Below are 18,487 nucleotides of genomic sequence, written 5' to 3'. Positions count from 1 at the left end.
CAAGAGGCAGGTGGACAAACAAAAACCCACTAATTCTGACAAACTCCAAGAAGTGATTATGGAAGAATGGGTTGCTATCAGTCAGGAATTGGCCCAGAAGTTGATTGAGAGCATGCCCAGTCGGATTGCAGAGGTCCTGAAAAAAAAGGGCCAACACTGCAAATACTGACTATTTGCATAAATGTCATATAATTGTCGATAAAAGCCTTTGAAACGTATGAAGTGCGTGTAATTATATTTCACTACATCACAGAAACAACTGAAACAAAGATCTAAAAGCAATTTAGCAGCAAACTTTGTGAAAACTAATATTTGTGTCATTCTCAAAACTTTTGGCCACGACTGTAGATGCGAATCCACGGCACAAATGTTGCAACATTTAAAATCCGCACGGCAGGTTGTTTTACACATTGTTTTTCCCCACAGCAGGTGGAAGAGATTTGTTAAACGCTTATCCACTTTGCTGCTACTGTAATATGTAGAGGATTTTCCATCCACAAATCCAGACAGAAAATTTGCAGAGTATCCACTGCATGTAAACAAAAGCCTAAGGCCTCTTTCACACGGGGCGTGAGGTGAACGCATTGCACCCGCACTGAATCCGGACCCATTCATTTGTATGGGGCTGTGCACATGAGCGGTGATTTTCACGCATCACTTGCAAATTGCAGCATGCTCTATATGGTGCGTTTTTCACTCAACGCAGGCCCCATAGGAGTGAATGGGGCTGCGTGAAAATCGCAAGCATCCGCAAGCGAGTGCGGATGCGGTGCGATTTTCATGCACGGTTGCTAGGTTGGGGACCCAAGCTCTATTATTTTCCCTTATAACATGGTTATAAGGGAAAATAATAGCATTCTGATAACAGAATGGATAGTACAATAGCGCTGGAGGGGTTAAAAAACAATATCAAATAATTTAACTCACTTTAATCCACTTGTTCGCGCAGCCGGCATCTCTTCTGTCTTCTTCTTTGAGGAATAGGACCTTTGATGACGTCACTACGCTCATCACATGGTCCGTCACATGATCCATCACCATGGTAAAAAAAGATCATGTGATGGACCATGTGATGAGCACAGTGACGTCATCAAAGGTCCTATTCCTCAAAGAAGACAGAAGAGATGCCGGCTGCGCTAACAAGTGGATTAAGGTGAGTTTAATTATTTTTTATTGTTTTTTAACCCCTCCAGCCCTATTGTACTATGCATTCTGTGTTCAGAATGCTATTATTTTCCCTTATAACCATGTTATAAGGGGAAATAATACAATCTACACAACCTTGAACCCAAACCTGAACTTCTGTGAAGAAGTTCGGGTCTGGGTACCACAGTCAGTTTTTTATCACGCGCGTGCAAAACACATTGCACCCGCGAGATAAAAACTGAACAAAGGAACGCAATCTCAGTCAAAACTGACTGCAATTCGTTACCTACTCGCGCGGGTTTGCCGAAACGCATCCGGACCTTATCCAGACACGCTCGTGTGAAAGAGGCCTAAGTCCTTCCTTTAGATTTTCCGTTCCTCTTGAATCCATTTTTGGCTTTGGCTCAAACCAAAAACGCATGAAAACGTCATGTGTTAATTCAAGTTCAAACAATTGTAAGAGGTGACCCGGATGAGGTAGCCCCTGTCCATGCTATACTAATTGGTGTTGAGGTAAAAGAAGGGTCTCTAGATCTGAAGGACCACCATTCTACATTGAAGTCATCAGTGGTCTGTGATGTCTCAATTACCTTACATCATTGAGGAGATGATCATTTATCTTGCTGTTACCCCAGCGATGACCATGACAAGGGGCTCCCCAACTTTACCCTGAAGGGCAGAGACAGTATAAAAAGGGGATCATCCAAACTAGGCCAAAGAAACTAAAGACTCCTAAAGAACACAATGCATGGCAATGGAAGGATGTAAGGTTCTTTTGCCTATGAGTCTCTGTGCTTGGAGGACCACAGGCTACATACTTACTCTGTTTCATAAGAAGTGAGGTATTGCAGCAATGTAACCTACGTATTCATTTTCATCACATATCTCGATCCTATACAATACGATGGATGCAAGCACATGGACATGATCATGATGCCATTGTTGGTGGGCCCCTGGTATTGCTTTTGGCCCCAGAAGCTTCACACTATGCTGATACTAGGTCAGTGGTAAGGATACAGGATCCTTACAGAGTTTGGATCAGGTATTATTAATTTTATTTGCACCAGGGTTCTTTCACTATACTGGACTCCATTGAATTTCCATTGAGACCTATGGAAATACCAGACTTGATTTTGGTGCTCCTGTTCCTTTGGTGTTGGTACCATTGAAATAGTCAGCAGGCACATACAATGGAGAGTATACCCCCTGACTGTAACGTTAATGGTATTACAGAGTACTCCATGCTCAGGGCTGTAATGTCTCTGTTCTCTTGGCACGAGGCTGTAATCTTTCTGTTCTCTTGTAGGTCTTCCGGTCTCTGCGGACCTGTGCGTGGATGAGCCCCCTGTGCAGCTGGTATGTAAGGTGCCCTGCAGCCTGGACTGTGTCATCAGTGAATGGTCAGACTGGTCGCAGTGCTCCAGGTCCTGTTCCACTAAAAATGCAGAAGGGAAGCAGAGCAGAAGCAGGTCAATCCTTGCCTACCCTGGAGAAGGTAAGTGCCAACCTGTGTGCCCATGTAAACCAGGTCCCTTGGGTGCCAGATAATCAAGCATTCAGAAATAGAGAAGTACAGTACATTAAAGAATTACCAGACATCCTTGAGTCAGTAGAGTGACATCTGCTCGGCTACCAGGAGTTGTCACCCGTCACAGTGACAACTAAAGCTGAGGATTCTGGAGACACTGGGTGACAACCCTGGTTGGACCTGTAGTGGTGACCATATTGGTTGCCCACAGTGTTACATCTCATGAAAGTAAATAAAGTAACGTTGCAACCAACAAGTTGCCGAAAGCATGACAGGGCAGTCACAAGAAACCAAAACCTGCTGGAAATCTTGCAGCTATTGTGTCATGGAAAACTGAAGTTTGCGCAACCCCATGCAGTGTCATTAGATTGATTACAAATTTACAGGCAGCGCTTCACTGCGAACTCTGGTTGTATGACCTGTGTCGAGGCCAAAGTCACCATGGAGCCATATGGCCAAAGTCAGCTTGGAGCCATATGGCCAAAGTCAGCTTGGAGCCATATGGCCAAAGTCACCATGGAGCCATATGGCCAAGGTCACCATGGAGCCATATGGCCGAGGTCACCATGGAGCCATATGGCCGAGGTCACCATGGAGCCATATGGCCGAGGTCACCATGGAGCCATATGGCCTAGGTCACCATGGAGCCATATGGCCAAGGTCACCATGGAGCCATATGGCCAAGGTCACCATGGAGCCATATGGCCAAGGTCACCATGGAGCCATATGGCCAAGGTCACCATGGAGCCATATGGCCAAGGTCACCATGGAACCATATGGCCAAAGTCACCATGGATAAAGAAGAAAATCCACAGCACTCCTTAGTTCTGGTGAACAAGCTGGTTAGCTGGTTTAACAAAGTAACCAGCTTGTTCACCAGAACTAAGGAGTGCTGTGGATTTTCTTCTTTATCTGTATACCTATGGGACCCTCAGCCAGGATCCTCATCCGCGAGCACCGACCTATCTAGGTTTCTATTGGCAACTGTCCCTATATTGGGACCTGGAGTGCTGCTTAACCCTCTTTTTTACCAAAGTCACCATGGAGCCATATGGCCAAAGTCACCATGGAGCCATATGGCCAAAGTCACCATGGAGCCATATGGCCAAAGTCACCATGGAGCCATATGGCCAAAGTCACCATGGAACCATATGGCCAAAGTCACCATGGAATCATATGGCCAAAGTCACCATGGAGCCATATGGCCAAAGTCACCATAGAGCCATAGTTTTATATGAGATTTTCTGTGGTTCCAGCCCATGAGACCTCGGGGAAAGTAACTAAATTTGCCTTTGAGGGTTAGTGTAGTATTACATGCAGCCATTCTCCACTCTGGCTATTAGATAGGGTCCGTCCAAGCAGCAGACCCCCCCCGACTCCATGAAATTCCATATGTCTTTAAAGGACATCTAAGGATTGCACATTTAATGCAAGAGGCCATTTCAAATTTACAAATACAGGATTCAAGGAATTTTTCAGAAATTTACTTTGAAGGTTAAACTGTATTTTACCAAAACATTTGAACCTGGTACATTGTAATTGTTAAGTGACGCAATGATATCTGCAGGTGGAAAGCTCTGTCCTTCAAACCAAGCCTTGTACGAGTATCGACTGTGTAACAACCACCCCTGCTCGACGTTTTACTGGGAGTCATCACCATGGGAACCGTGCACAAAGATAACACCACTAAATGCCACCGGCAGCTGGAACAATGAGGTGGCGTGTGGTCTGGGGGTGCAAACCCGAAGAGTCTCATGCATCAAGAGCCATGGAGGCCAAGTCACCAGCAAAAGGTCATTTACCAAAATGTTAATGAAATGCAAGATAGCAAAATCTTCTCCTACTATGACCCCAAGTAGATTAATATTTCTCATAGCATGTGGAGGAAATTCATAGAGTAGATTTCATTTTATGATAATCGTACAGAGAGCATGTCATAATCATATAAATTCAGAATTACAGAATTCTACCTGTTTGCAGCCACCACTAGGGGGAGTGCACGGCATGCAGATTAATATAGCTCTGATATATACAGTTAATCCAATTGTGTGTTAAATGCGGTATATAGTTGTCTTTAAGGAAAGGATATTTCACGCTGAGGTGGGTTCTAGATGACTCTAGCTTTAATATTTCACTTCTGTTATCATTTTCAGATGCCCAGAATCTACAAAACCTGAAACAGTTCGGACCTGTAATTTGCCTTGTGTTAAGGACTGTATTGTAACTCTCTTTAGTGAGTGGATTCCATGTCCCAAAACATGTCGGCCTGGTGAGTTACGAGGAGACCTTCTGATGTTCTTCATTTAGGTTGCCCAGGGTTAGATTTATATGGAAGGTTCTCATTGGGAATATTCTGTATGTAGTATATTCAATTAGACATATGGAGGCAGTATTATAGTAGTTATATTCTTGTACATAGGAGCAATATTATAGCAGTTATATTCCTGTACATAGGAGGCAGTATTATAGTAGTTATATTCTTGTACATAGGAGCAGTATTATAGTAGTTATATTCTTGTACATAGGGGGCAGTATTATAGTAGTTATATTCTTGTACATGGGACCAGTATTATAGTAGTTATGTTCTTGTACATAGGAGTAGTATTATAGTAGTTATATTCTTGTACATAGCAGGCAGTATTATAGTAGTTATATTCTTGTACATAGGAGGCAGTATTATAGTAGTTATATTCTTGTTCATAGGAGGCAGTATTATAGTAGTTATATTCTTGTACATAGGAGGCAGCATTATAGTAGTTATATTCTTGTACATAGGAGGCAGTATTATAGTAGTTATATTCTTGTACATAGGAGGCAGCATTATAGTAGTTATATTCTTGTACATAGGAGGCAGCATTATAGTAGTTATATTCTTGTACATAGGAGGCAGTATTATAGTAGTTATATTCTTGTTCATAGGAGGCAGTATTATAGTAGTTATATTCTTGTACATAGGAGGCAGCATTATAGTAGTTATATTCTTGTACATAGGAGGCAGTATTATAGTAGTTATATTCTTGTACATAGGAGGCAGCATTATAGTAGTTATATTCTTGTACATAGGAGGCAGCATTATAGTAGTTATATTCTTGTACATAGGAGGCAGTATTATAGTAGTTATATTCTTGTTCATAGGAGGCAGTATTATAGTAGTTATATTCTTGTACATAGGAGGCAGTATTATAGTAGTTATATTCTTGTACATAGGAGGCAGTATTATAGTAGTTATATTCTTGTACATAGGAGCAGTATTATAGTAGTTATATTCTTGTACATAGGAGGCAGTATTATAGTAATTATATTCTTGTACATAGGAGCAGTATCATAGTATTTATATAACATAAATAGGAGACAATATTACAGAATCTGATGCTGGTATAGTTTTTTTTAAACAATGGTTGAATGACCATTACATGTGAAAAACATTTTCCTAAACCATAAATATGGTCAGAACAGTTGTCACTCCCTCCTCCCCTCCCCTCATCTATGCAGGTCATACACAGAGCATTAATCAGCAGGGGGCACCATTCAGTACAGAATAATAGAAAGAAGTTTTTTTTTCTTTTCTTAAATTGTTTGCTATTTAGTACCTGTGAATAATTTAGGCAATGATGCATAATGTATATGTTTTTTTTTTTATAAATAAAGCCTATCCATAAATGAAAGAGAGTGGAGCGTTATGAATGTGCAGTAGCCCTGACAGAGCCACCGCGTCCCCAGGCTATCCTGCCTACGCGTTCACAACCTAATGAAAGGAATAACCGGCTGATGTGCACATTGAATGGAATCTGTAACATCTGTGCTGCTGTTATTTGCGGCTCTAAATACCTGCACAGTTATAGAAAGAGATGATATTATGTTCATGGAGAGAGCACTTTCCCTCAGCGTGCGAGATTGGAGAATCTGTAGAAAATGAGGTAGCAGACCATAAATAGCGGAGGGAAAACTAGTCCCTCTAAATCCATAGTTGCTAATAGTCCCAGAATGGCCAAGCTTGTCCCAGGCTGAAAATGGAAGGGGGTTATTTATACCCCACCCAAGAGTGGGTTCTACCTAGCGGGGTTTGTCCAGCTTTGAAACACTTTTGGGTAGTTGCTCCTCCCTGCCGGACCTGTGATGGAACCATACTTACCAGGTTCCTGCCACTCTGCTCTGGCTCCTTGGACCCACCACACTCCAGTCTCCACCTGTCAATGGACTTGGGTTCCATATGCTGCTGCCTCTTGGGGGATATGTCTCCGCAGTGGCCAGTGATTGGCAGAAGCAGTACATGTTACCCCCATTGATAAAGACCGGCGAGCAGAGGAGCGAACAAGCCAGAAACGGGCATTCGATTATATGAATGCTTCTCTCCACAAGGGGCTACCCAAATGTGTTTCAAAGGTGGACAACTCCTTTAAATGCCCCAAATTTGCCAATAGTAACTGTTGCTAAGTATTTTAATGCCTATTTTATATTGGAATGCATAATGTTATTATGACCAGTATGTTATTGTTTTGACGAGCGCTATATGTAGAAGAAAAGAGGCCCTATAGCAAGATTAAAAGGGGCCCCCTGCTGGTGCTCGTTAACACCACCTCCTTACTCTCAGAGACAGAAGGACCTGGTGCTGGTATTCACCTCATATTTTTTTTCCATGATCCATTTGATTGCTAACATTATATGATCTGAGGAGAGGAGATCCCTGCACATTTTCTGACAACCTAATTAGAAAAAAGCCAACCTGAAAGAGCCCTATAACAGCCATATGGGCTACCTCGTTGGTACTTAAGGCCATACATGCCAACTTTTAGAGATAGTCTTCAGGGAGATGTGGGAACAGTTGCCTACACAGTACGTTGCAGTTTTTGTACATAGGCCATGCCCCTCTTTGTATGGCACAGCCCTATTGCAAGTCATAAGTCCCTACACCCCCCCCCCCCCTCGCTCCTCGGAGTAGAAGTCGCCTGTATGTACGCAGCTATCTATATGATATGTCATGGCTGTGTATGGTCTGCCTGTGTTCTTTTTATTCTGCTCTCTATATATTAAATTATGGACAGATACAACCTACCTGTGCCCCCCTACCTTTTTCATGCTTTATGTATAATACCCTATGGTCATGTATCATTTGCCTGTGCCTCCTGCTTCCTATGTAATACATTATGACCACCTATAAGTTTCCTGTGCAACCCTTTTCTCATTACAGATTTATTAAAGGATGTATGCCACTTTTATGGCCAGTACTCAATGGATTTACAAAAATTTTACACCAGAAACTAATATAGATTATAGCATAAATCTAAGCATATAAAACGGGCTGATCTGCTGGGTACACGTTTGGCAGCTGAAAGCATCTGTGTTGGTCCCATGTTCATATGTGCCCACATTGCGGAGAAAAATGATGTTTTAATATATGAAAATGAGCTACCGTAATCTGCTCATCTGCTGACAGATGCCTTTTAAAGAGACTCTGTCACCAGGATCAACCCTATTAAACCAGACAGATTGCGTGGTAGGGCTCATCGTGCTGATTCAAATTTTACCTTTCTTTTGTATGTATGATAAATGGCTGCAGAGATATCTGCGTTTATATGTATATGCAAATGAGAGGTTCGAGCACCAGGAGGCGGGGCTCAATCCTTGGAGCACTGCTTCGTAACACCCCCTGTGCTCTTCACACTCTCCCCTCCCATTGATTGACAGGGCTAGACTTGCTGAGGGCAGAGCTGAGTCCTAACATCTACATATCATATACACTATGTACTATAGCTTCACCACACTGAGATCTGCTCAGAAAACTACATATTACTGCTTTATTCACAGGCACAATATATGATTATAAAGACACCAGTGATATGTATTCACTTATATCCATAGGAAAGACACTTTTTTTTTATCTTGTTGGTAATGGTATAGCTCAGTATTTGATTTTACATGTAGAGATCCCAGGAGAGACTTCAAATATTTTTTTCTTCAGATATATTTTTTTATTTCACATTTATCCCGTTAGAAAAGTCTATATCCTTATCATACTGAGAATAATATTTTTTTTTTTGAAAGCTAATAAATATTACAGGTTTCTTTATAATCATATATTATATCTATGAATAAACCAGTGATAGGTTTTTAACCACCTCCGGACCGCCTAACGCAGGAGGTGGCAGCCCTGCGCACAATCACGCATATATGCGTCATCTCGCGAGACGCAAGATTTCCTGTGAACCCTCGCACACAGGCGCGCGCGCTCACAAGAACGGAAGGTAAGAGAGTGGATCTCCAGCCTGCCAGCGGCGATCGTTCGCTGGCAGGCTGGAGATGTGATTTTTTTAACCCCTAACAGGTATATTAGACGCTGTTTTGATAACAGCGTCTAATATACCTGCTACCTGGTCCTCTGGTGGTCCCCTTTGTTTGGATCGACACCAGAGGACACAGGTAGCTCAGTAATATGTTGCACCAAGCACCACTACACTACACCCCCCCTGTCACTTATTAACCCCTTATTCACCCTTGATCACCCCTGATCACCCCTGATCACCCCATATAGACTCCCTGATCACCCCCCTGTCATTGATTACCCCCCTGTCATTGATCACCCCCCTGTAAAGCTCCATTCAGATGTCCGCATGATTTTTACGGATCCACTGATAGATGGATCGGATCCGCAAAATGCATACGGACGTCTGAATAGAGCCTTACAGGGGCGTGATCAATGACTGTGGTGATCACCCCATATAGACTCCCTGATCACCCCCCTGTAAAGCTCCATTCAGATGTCCGCATGATTTTTACGGATCCACTGATAGATGGATCGGATCCGCAAAACGCATACGGACGTCTGAATGGAGCCTTACAGGGGCGTGATCAATGACTGTGGTGATCACCCCATATAGACTTCCTGATCACCCCCCTGTCATTGATCACCCCCCTGTAAAGCTCCATTCAGACGTCCGCATGATTTTTACGGATCCACTGATAGATGGATCGGATCCGCAAAACGCAAAAAGTTGTCTTTTGCCAAGATATTTCTCTCACCCAGCATGAGAGAAATATCTTGGCAAAAGACAACTTTTCCCATTTTTTTATACAAAGTTGTCTTTTGCCAAGATATTTCTCTCACCCAGCAGGGGTATATGTAAAATGACACCCCGAAACACATTCCCCACCTTCTCCTGAGTACGGCGATACCACATGTGTGGCACTTTTTTGCAGCCTAGGTGGGCAAAGGGGCCCACATTCCAAAGAGCACCTTTCGGATTTCACCGGTCAATTTTTACAGATTTTGATTTCAAACAACTTACCACACATTTGGGCCCCTAGAATGCCAGGGCAGTATAACTACCCCACAAGTGACCCCATTTTGGAAAGAAGACACCCCAAGGTATTCGCTGATGGGCATAGTGAGTTCAAAGAAGTTTTTATTTTTTGTCACAAGTTAGTGGAATATGAGACTTTGTAAGAAAAAAAAATCAAAAAAAAAAAATCATAATTTTCCACTAACTTGTGACAAAAAATAAAAAGTTCTATGAACTCACTATGCCCATCAGCGAATACCTTAGGGTGTCTACTTTCCGAAATGGGGTCATTTGTGGGGTGTTTGTACTTTCTGGCCATTGTAGAACCTCAGGAAACATGACAGGTGCTCAGAAAGTCAGAGCTGCTTCAAAAAGCGGAAATTCACTTTTTTGTACCATAGTTTGTAAACGCTATAACTTTTACCCAAACCATTTTTTTTTTTACCCAAACATTTTTTTTTTATCAAAGACATGTAGAACAATAAATTTAGAGCAAAATTTATATATGGATGTTGTTTTTTTTTACAAAATTTTACAACTGAAAGTGAAAAATGTCATTTTTTTGCAAAAAAATCGTTAAATTTCGATTAATAACAAAAAAAGTAAAAATGTCAGCAGCAATGAAATACCACCAAATGAAAGCTCTATTAGTGAGAAGAAAAGGAGGTAAAATTCATTTGGGTGGTAAGTTGCATGACCGAGCAATAAACGGTGAAAGTAGGGTAGGTCAGAAGTGTAAAAAGTGGCCTGGTCTTTCAGGGTGTTTAAGCTAGGGGGGCTGAGGTGGTTAACAAGAAACTATTGTCAATATAGTAAGGCCTTTACTATTATTATAAATTTGATTATATATTATTTATTATAGTATTGCCTTTTAATATGGTTTTAAATAAAATTTTAAAAAAAATATATGAAAAAATATAACTTAAGTAAGTCTCCCTTAGAACTCAAACCTAGGATCTCTACATGCATAATAGACCACTATACCACCAAGCTACAACATTATCATATAGAAAAATGTTTTTTCTTTGCTTATAAGCTAACACATATCACTGGTGTCTTTATAATCATATATTGTGTCTGTGAATAAAGCAGTAATATGTAGATTAGCTTTCTGAGCAGATTTCAGTGTGGTCAAGCTATAGTACATAGTGTATATGATATTTACTTGCTAGCACACAGCTCTTGGACACAGCTCTGCCCTCAGCATGTCTAGCCCTGTCAATCAAGGTAAGGGGAGAGTGTGCAGAGCACAGGGGGTCTTGCAAAGCAGTGCTCCAAGGATTCAGCCCCGTCTGTTGGTGCTCAAACTTGCTCATTTCCCAAAAAATATAAATGCATATTTCTCTGCAGCTGTTTAGCATACAGACAAAAGAAAGATATAGTTTTAATATGCATGATGAGCCCTACCAGCCAGTATGTCTGGTTTAATAGGGCTTATCCTAGTGAAGGCTGCCCAAAACAGCTGAACTGTGGAGGTGTCAGACCCTTACAAATCTGATGACAAATCAATATTAAAGTCCTGTAATCCATGGAGCCACCATAGAAGCTTATATTAATGTGTTTCTTGTGAGTATAGTTATTTAACTGTTTCGTATCATTTCAGGGAACCACTCTGTGATCAAGCAGTCGCGATACAGGATAATATTACAAGATGCAATGAATGGCGGTCAGGAGTGCCCGGATACTCTGTATGAGGAGAGGGAGTGTGAGGATGTCCCTATCTGTCTAATGTACAGGTAAATTCTGGTCCTGTTCAGCCTTATACCATGCAACTGGTGATAGATGCATCGTTTTCCACACTAATCTTCCTAAATGGAGGCTACACAATCTTCCAATATAAGCAATATCTTTATAGAGGGTGGAGCACAGATTTTCTGCTCCAGACCATAAATTATATGTGATATCTACACCAGCCCATAGGTGGCATGGACTTCAGTTTCTGGCACACAAATATCAATAAAGTTGCCACATATTGTGCTAAGTAGTGTGTGAAACACCAATTTTTACTAAATATATGCCATTGAGTTTTAAAGTTAAATTCTATCTGCCAGCAGGCACCACTAGGGGGAGCTTATGAGTTCAATGTACAAACAGTATGCAGTAAGCTCTGTAACTCCATCTAGTGGTGATTGCAGGAAGCCAGAATTTAACTTTAAATCTATGCAGGGAATCTGAAAACAAACGAAGGGAAACAGCACTCCGGTGTAACAAATATATGTATTCACTCAATGTCAGACAGGCAACGTTTCAAGCTTGAGAATGACTGCATTGAGCAGTTGAAACGTCGCTTGTCTGACATTGGGTGAATAAATATCCTTGTTGCTTTGCTTCTGGTGTTTGGGCTTGCCCTTTCATCCTATAGGGCAGGGATCAGCAACCTCCGGCACTTCAGCGCTTGCACCACCACTCTGAGCAGGCATGAGATTCTCAGGGCTGGGCGAGATGTCTGGCCCTGTCAATCAAGTGTCAGGGGGAGCATGTTTGTAAGGGACAACCTCTCTTAGGTGAAGAACTCTTGTTGATGAGACAAACCAACTCTTACAAATCGATTCACTCTTTTCTATCAGGCATCTTTTGTTTAAGGTCATTACTCCCCTCTCTCCATTGGGAACACATGCACACTCGGACGGCGTGGGCTGAACGGACAGCTATCTGAAGCGTATGGACGGCCTTAGGCCTCTTTCACACGGGGGTCATGGACCGGATAAGATGGGGGTACGTCGCGGGAAAATGCGCAATTTTTCTGAGCGAGTGCAAAAGTTTTAATGCATTTTGCACACGCGTGAGAGAAATCGGCATGTTTGGTACCCAAACCCGAACTTCTTCACAGAAGTTCGGGTTTGGGTTAGGTGTTGTGTAGATTTTATTATTTTCCCCGATAACATGGTTATCAGGGAAAATAATAGCATTCTTAATACAGAATGCTTAGTAAAATAGGGCTGAAGGGGTTAAACAAAATAAAAAATAATTTAACTCAGCTTAATTCACTTGTTCGCACAGCCCGGCTTCTCTTCTTTCTTCTTCTTTAAGGAAAAGGACCTGTGGTGATGTCACTGCGCTCATCACATAGTCAGTCACATGATCCATCACCATGGTGATGGACCATGTGATGAGCGCAGTGACGTCACCACAGGTCCTTTTCCTCCTGGACAGCAAAGTAGAAGACAGAAGAGAAGTCGGCTGCGCGAACAAGTGAATTAAGGTGAGTTAAATGATTATTTTTTTTAACCCCTCCAGCCCTATTTTACTAAGAATTCTCTATTAAGAATGCTATTATTTTCCCTTATAACCATGTTATAAGGGAAAATAATAATGATCGTGTCTCCATCCCGATCGTCTCCTAACAACCGTGCGTGAAAATCGCACCGCATCCGCACTTGCTTGCAGATACTATGCAATTTTCACGCAGCCCCATTCACTTCTATGGAGCCTGCGTTGCGTAAAAAACGCACAATATAGAGCATGCTGCGATTTTCACGCAACGCACAAGTGATGTGTGAAAATCATCGCTCATGTGCACAGCTCCATAGAAATGAATGGGTCCGGATTCAGTGCGGGTGCAATGCATTCACCTCACGCATTGCACCCGCGTGGAAAACTCGCCTGTGTGAAAGGGGCCTTAGAGTTTGTTTTCTAGTTTCAATATTTGTTTTTAGATTACACAATGAAGGTTAATTAACAAGCCGATGATCTGGTGTCAATGATCACGATTAGCGGGAGCCGATGTTTTCGGATTTTGCAGGAGATTAATTCTCTGCGGTATTTAAAAGGAAAGAATTTCAAAGCAAATTTATGTCCGCAGACGACCTATGTCGCAGTGATGTAATTACACTGCTGTTGTCGGGAATGTTGGAGTAATTAAAGCTTATACCTAAAATAAGAGTTTCAATGTATTAGTGGAGACAGCGCCCTGACCTGCCGCATCCTGCCGCCGCCTGTCTGCTCCCCTATCCATTCTGGTGATCTGAGTAAATTAACCTCAGCTCAGCTCATTAACAGCTATCAGGCCATTTTTTATGTCAGCTAATTATTGAAGCCTTGGTTTATTTAATTAAATTGGGATAAGAAAAGGAGCAAATACATAGCAACTAGACGAGCAAATCAATGTGAGTCGCCAATTTTGCCACTCATCGGATAAGTTCACCAATTTGTCAAATGGAAATGAAAAAAAAAAGCATGAAATCCAATGTATTAAATGTCAGAGTATGTTTAATTTGGGAGAAAAAGTACTTTTAAGCCACATTCAAATTAGCATTTAAGTGCACCGAAGATGGGTCCAAGCCACTCTGTGCACCATTGCTCCTCCTGCTTCCTCTGCCTGCCCCTAATTCACTAGATCAGATGACTATGCAGGAGCCTGGCCTTGTCAATCAAGGAGAAGGAGGTCCTGGCAGAGGAAACATGAGGAGCAAGTGTGTACCAAGGGTCTTCTTGGGTTCGCCCTCCGTGCACTTAACAGTTTATTTGCATATAGATTAAAAGTACTATGGATTGCTAAGTGAAAGGTATCATTGTATTCAGCTGAGCTAGCCTTACAAGGCATTCTGCCTGGTTCATCATTGAATTTCCTGGCGTCAGACTCTGTTCAATACCAGATGTCACGCTTTGGTGTGGGAGGGAAACACCACATCGAGCATAAGAGGGAAGGGGGGAACAGGGAATCAGGCCTGAGAACTAGGAAAGGAAGATGGACACCCCCTAGTAAAACCCTAACCAAAATCCAGACTGACTACCAGTATGAACAGACCCCAGAGGTAGGTGAGGTCATACGCAGGAATACCTAGAGTCCTATTTAGCCCTATATGACCCTGGTACTAATGGCAGGGACAAGACTACCTGTTCCTCCAAAAGGAAGGACAAACAGGAGTCTCCTTCAGGCCTAATACAAACAATAGGGAAATGCAACACACAGAACCCAAACAGAATACAAAAAGGGAAAGGAAAGACTTAACTTCAAAGGGGCTATGGAAGCACCAGGAACTCTGCCGAGATCCACACACCAGCAATCCACATCTGAAACTGAAGCTATAAACCGCACAGCATTGTGGGAGAAGCAACAATAAATAAGGAAGGTTAAATGACCACATTAGCAACACCAGAGGCAAGGGATGTGGTCATTACCAGAAACAACACAGGCGCTTATTGATCCACAAGGAAAAGCTATCAGATTAAACCAGGTGTTGCCAGTCTCACCGATCTGCTGCCACCTGTCGCGGGAACGTCCGTGACATCAGGATAATCCCATTTCATCCTAAATCAGCAACAAAACATAACAATACAGACGCAGCCCAATGTCCAGGGATGACGGGGTCACCCTCAATGAAAGGGAGTTTGGTTCTGATCTAGATCCCTGAAGCTCCCAGCTTTGCAGATTAAGGGTTCCGCTATATGGGAATTTTGGCTGAGACAAGTGCAGTGCGACCAGAGATCACAGTGTAGCAGGGCTGCCATAGAACTGCGACATGTAAATTGCAAAAAATCCAATCCTGCTGCATATTTTGCAAGTCTTGTGTCGTGGTCGCAGCAAACCCTAGCATGTTGCGGATGCAGCGAGGTCGTGTTGCGACCCCATGCCTTCCTATTGCAACCTACGGTATCTACACTGCGATACTTGGGCATGTAGAAGAAACAGCCGAACCTAAGGAATTATTGTGCCTGGAATACTTCAAGGAAGGAGGAATTGTATGTTCAGATTCAACTTAAAACATCTAAAACCGAGTGTGTGACTTACAGTAATTGTAGGTTCTCTCGTATCTGTCAGTGAATCTATGAAGATAAATAGCATTTCTGGCCCATAGTTGACATTGTCTCTAATGCACTCCACGCTGTATAATTACAGATAAGTGCAACGATTTGAGGATTTTATTTTTTTTAATACCTGTTCCGGGGGTTATATGTAATGCATTTGCTGGAGGATCAAACATAAGAGAATATTGAACGTCAAACGTGTTAACAAATTCATGCAAATGTGTTCTGGGAATAAATAATAGAAAATATGTTTAAAGCAAAAATAAATAGAGAAAATGCACAAAAAAATTAATTAATAAATAAAATGTCCCTGATCTTTCTTCCTTAATCTTCTTATTCCCTTGAGCATGTTTTAGGTGTATAGATATAAAAAAAGGTTTCTTTGTGTAATAATTCTTTGTGTTCTGAGAGATCAGCCATGTCCTTCTCCCTACTGTCCCCGGCTTAGATGTAAGACAACTGGCTGCAGCAGGAGTCTCTCCCCTTCTGTCCGGTCTGCAGTATTAGGCTAGGTCTACACGACGACATTTGTCGCGCGACAGATAGGGCACAACTACACTGCAACATTTGTAGCACAACATTTTGTTGCACTAATGTCGCGCGACAATTTTTATAATGGCAGTCTATGGTGTCGCACTGCAACATGCAACATGCTGCGACTGCAACACAACAGTCGCAGAAAAATCCATCTCTAATGGATTTTCTGCGACTGTTGCGTCGCAGTCGCAGCATGTTGCATGTTGCAGTGCGACACCATAGACTGCCATTATAAAAATTGTCGCGCGACATTAGTGCAACAAAATGTCTTGTGACAAGTGTCGTCGTGTAGACCTAGCCTTAAAGGGGTTGTCCAAGTTATATTTGGTCATCAATATCAGATCGGCTGGGGTCTGACACCCGGCACCCCAGCCGATCAACTGTTTGAAGAGGAGGCGCGCGCCGTACCAGCGCTGCCTCCTCTTCACTGTTTACCTTCTCGCCGTTGCATCTGCAGTGGTGAGCAGGTGTAATTACACCCAAGCCATCCCGTTGAAATGAGTGGGTCCGCACTCATCCGCGAAATTGCGGAATGGATGTGAACTCATTCATACGGTTGTGTGAATGAGCCCTAAAAAGGACAAAAATTACCATCCTTGGTAAGTCCATGCGAGTGGCTGGCATAGTTTTCAGTCAACTTTTACGCCTTTTTCCCTCCACACTACTTTGTGTCGAACGTGGGGGCCAGTGCCGGGAAGCAAGTAAGTAATCTTCCTCTTACACAACCCCTTTAAGCCTCTTTCACACAACAGTTTTTTTTTCCGTTTATGGGCCGTTTTTTTGCGTTCTGTATACGGGCCGTATACGGAACCATTCATTTCAATGGTTCCGCAAAAAAAACAGAATGTACTCTGTATGCATTCCGTTTCCGTATTTCTGTTTATCCGTTCCGTTGAAAGATAGAACATGTCCTATTATTGCCCGCAAATCACGTTCCATGGCTCCATTCAAGTCAATGGGTCCGCAAAAAATTCGGAACACATACGTAAATGCATTCGTATGTCTTCCGTATCCGTTCTGTTTTTGCAGAACCATCTATTGAAAATTTTTACCCAGCCCAATTTTTTCTACATAATTATTGTATACTGTATATGCCAAACGGAAAAAACTGAACTGAAACAGAAACACAACGGAAACAAAAAACGCAACAACGGATCTGTGAAAAACGGACCGCAAAACACTGAAAAAGCCATACGGTCGTGTGAAAGAGGCCTTATTTAAGCTCATGTCTGAGTGTCCCCAGCAACGTGTTGCACCCGGTGAAAAAAACGTACCTGCTCCCCGCCACTCCTTTCGAGCTGTGATCCTCCAGTCCGCGATTTGTAAACTTCTGGCCGCTGTAGCCAATCACGTGTCCCTAAGAGCTACGTGACCTAGAAGTGACATGCTGCTTGGGGAGCGGTCACCACTGAGACCAGTCAGTCCCTTCGATGATAACCAGTAACCGCAGACCAGGACAGGAGGACGTGCAAAAAGTCAGGGATGAAAGATTCTGGATTGTGCAGATCACGGACAGAGACGCCATCGGGGAACGTATGCATTCGTTTGGCAGGAATGACTTGAATACAATGTACTGTCATTAGCCTTCCATCCATGTTCTCCGTATACATTCAGGTGGTTTATGCCTCAACGGGAATTAGCAGCCGCGGCTCCATCAGCATCAACCGAATTACGTTCCCAATACACATGGAGGGGGAGGGGGGGCGTGCACACCTGTTCTCATATCCATGTCTTGTAATGGTTTGCAGGTGGAGGCCCCAGGAGTGGAGTCAGTGCATCCTTGTGCCGGATTATGTGAGACAGGGCATTGGAGGGGCCACAGAATCATGTGGCCCCGGGATACAATCTAGAGGTAAGTCTTGGAGAAATCCTTTTGATTGTCTACATGTCGGACACAGTGGCTGTCACGCAGTATTCCCACATACTGGATGACACGTGGTGACTACAGCAATGACTTAACCTCAGAGGTGAAATACAGGGTGGGCCATTTATATGGATACACCTTAATAAAATGGGAATGGTTGGTGATATTAACTTTTGTTTTTTCAATAGGAAGAGGGTCATGTGACACATCAAACTTATTGGGAATTTCACAAGAAAAACAATGGTGTGCTTGGTTTTAACGTAACTTTATTCTTTCATGAGTTATTTACAAGTTTCTGACCACTTATAAAATGTGTTCAATGTGCTCCCCATTGTGTTGGATTGTCAATGCAACTCTCTTCTCCCACTCTTCACACACTGAGAGCAA

The 18,487-nt window shown here is 42.6% G+C and overlaps 1 protein-coding gene across 1 annotated transcript in view; it reads left to right on the top strand.

The window, feature by feature from the left end:
- THSD7B (thrombospondin type 1 domain containing 7B) overlaps positions 1 to 18,487 on the top strand; it is a 594,761-nt gene that overhangs the window by 324,621 nt on the left and 251,653 nt on the right. The window contains 5 exon segments of the mRNA XM_040440450.1: positions 2,453 to 2,641; positions 4,242 to 4,467; positions 4,828 to 4,943; positions 11,555 to 11,687; positions 17,985 to 18,088. Coding sequence (XP_040296384.1) covers positions 2,453 to 2,641; positions 4,242 to 4,467; positions 4,828 to 4,943; positions 11,555 to 11,687; positions 17,985 to 18,088 — 768 coding nt within the window.

This window comes from Bufo bufo, chromosome 7 (genome assembly GCF_905171765.1).
Source record: "Bufo bufo chromosome 7, aBufBuf1.1, whole genome shotgun sequence".
Lineage (NCBI taxonomy): Eukaryota > Metazoa > Chordata > Amphibia > Anura > Bufonidae > Bufo > Bufo bufo.
This window is presented reverse-complemented; position numbering and strand designations above follow the sequence as displayed.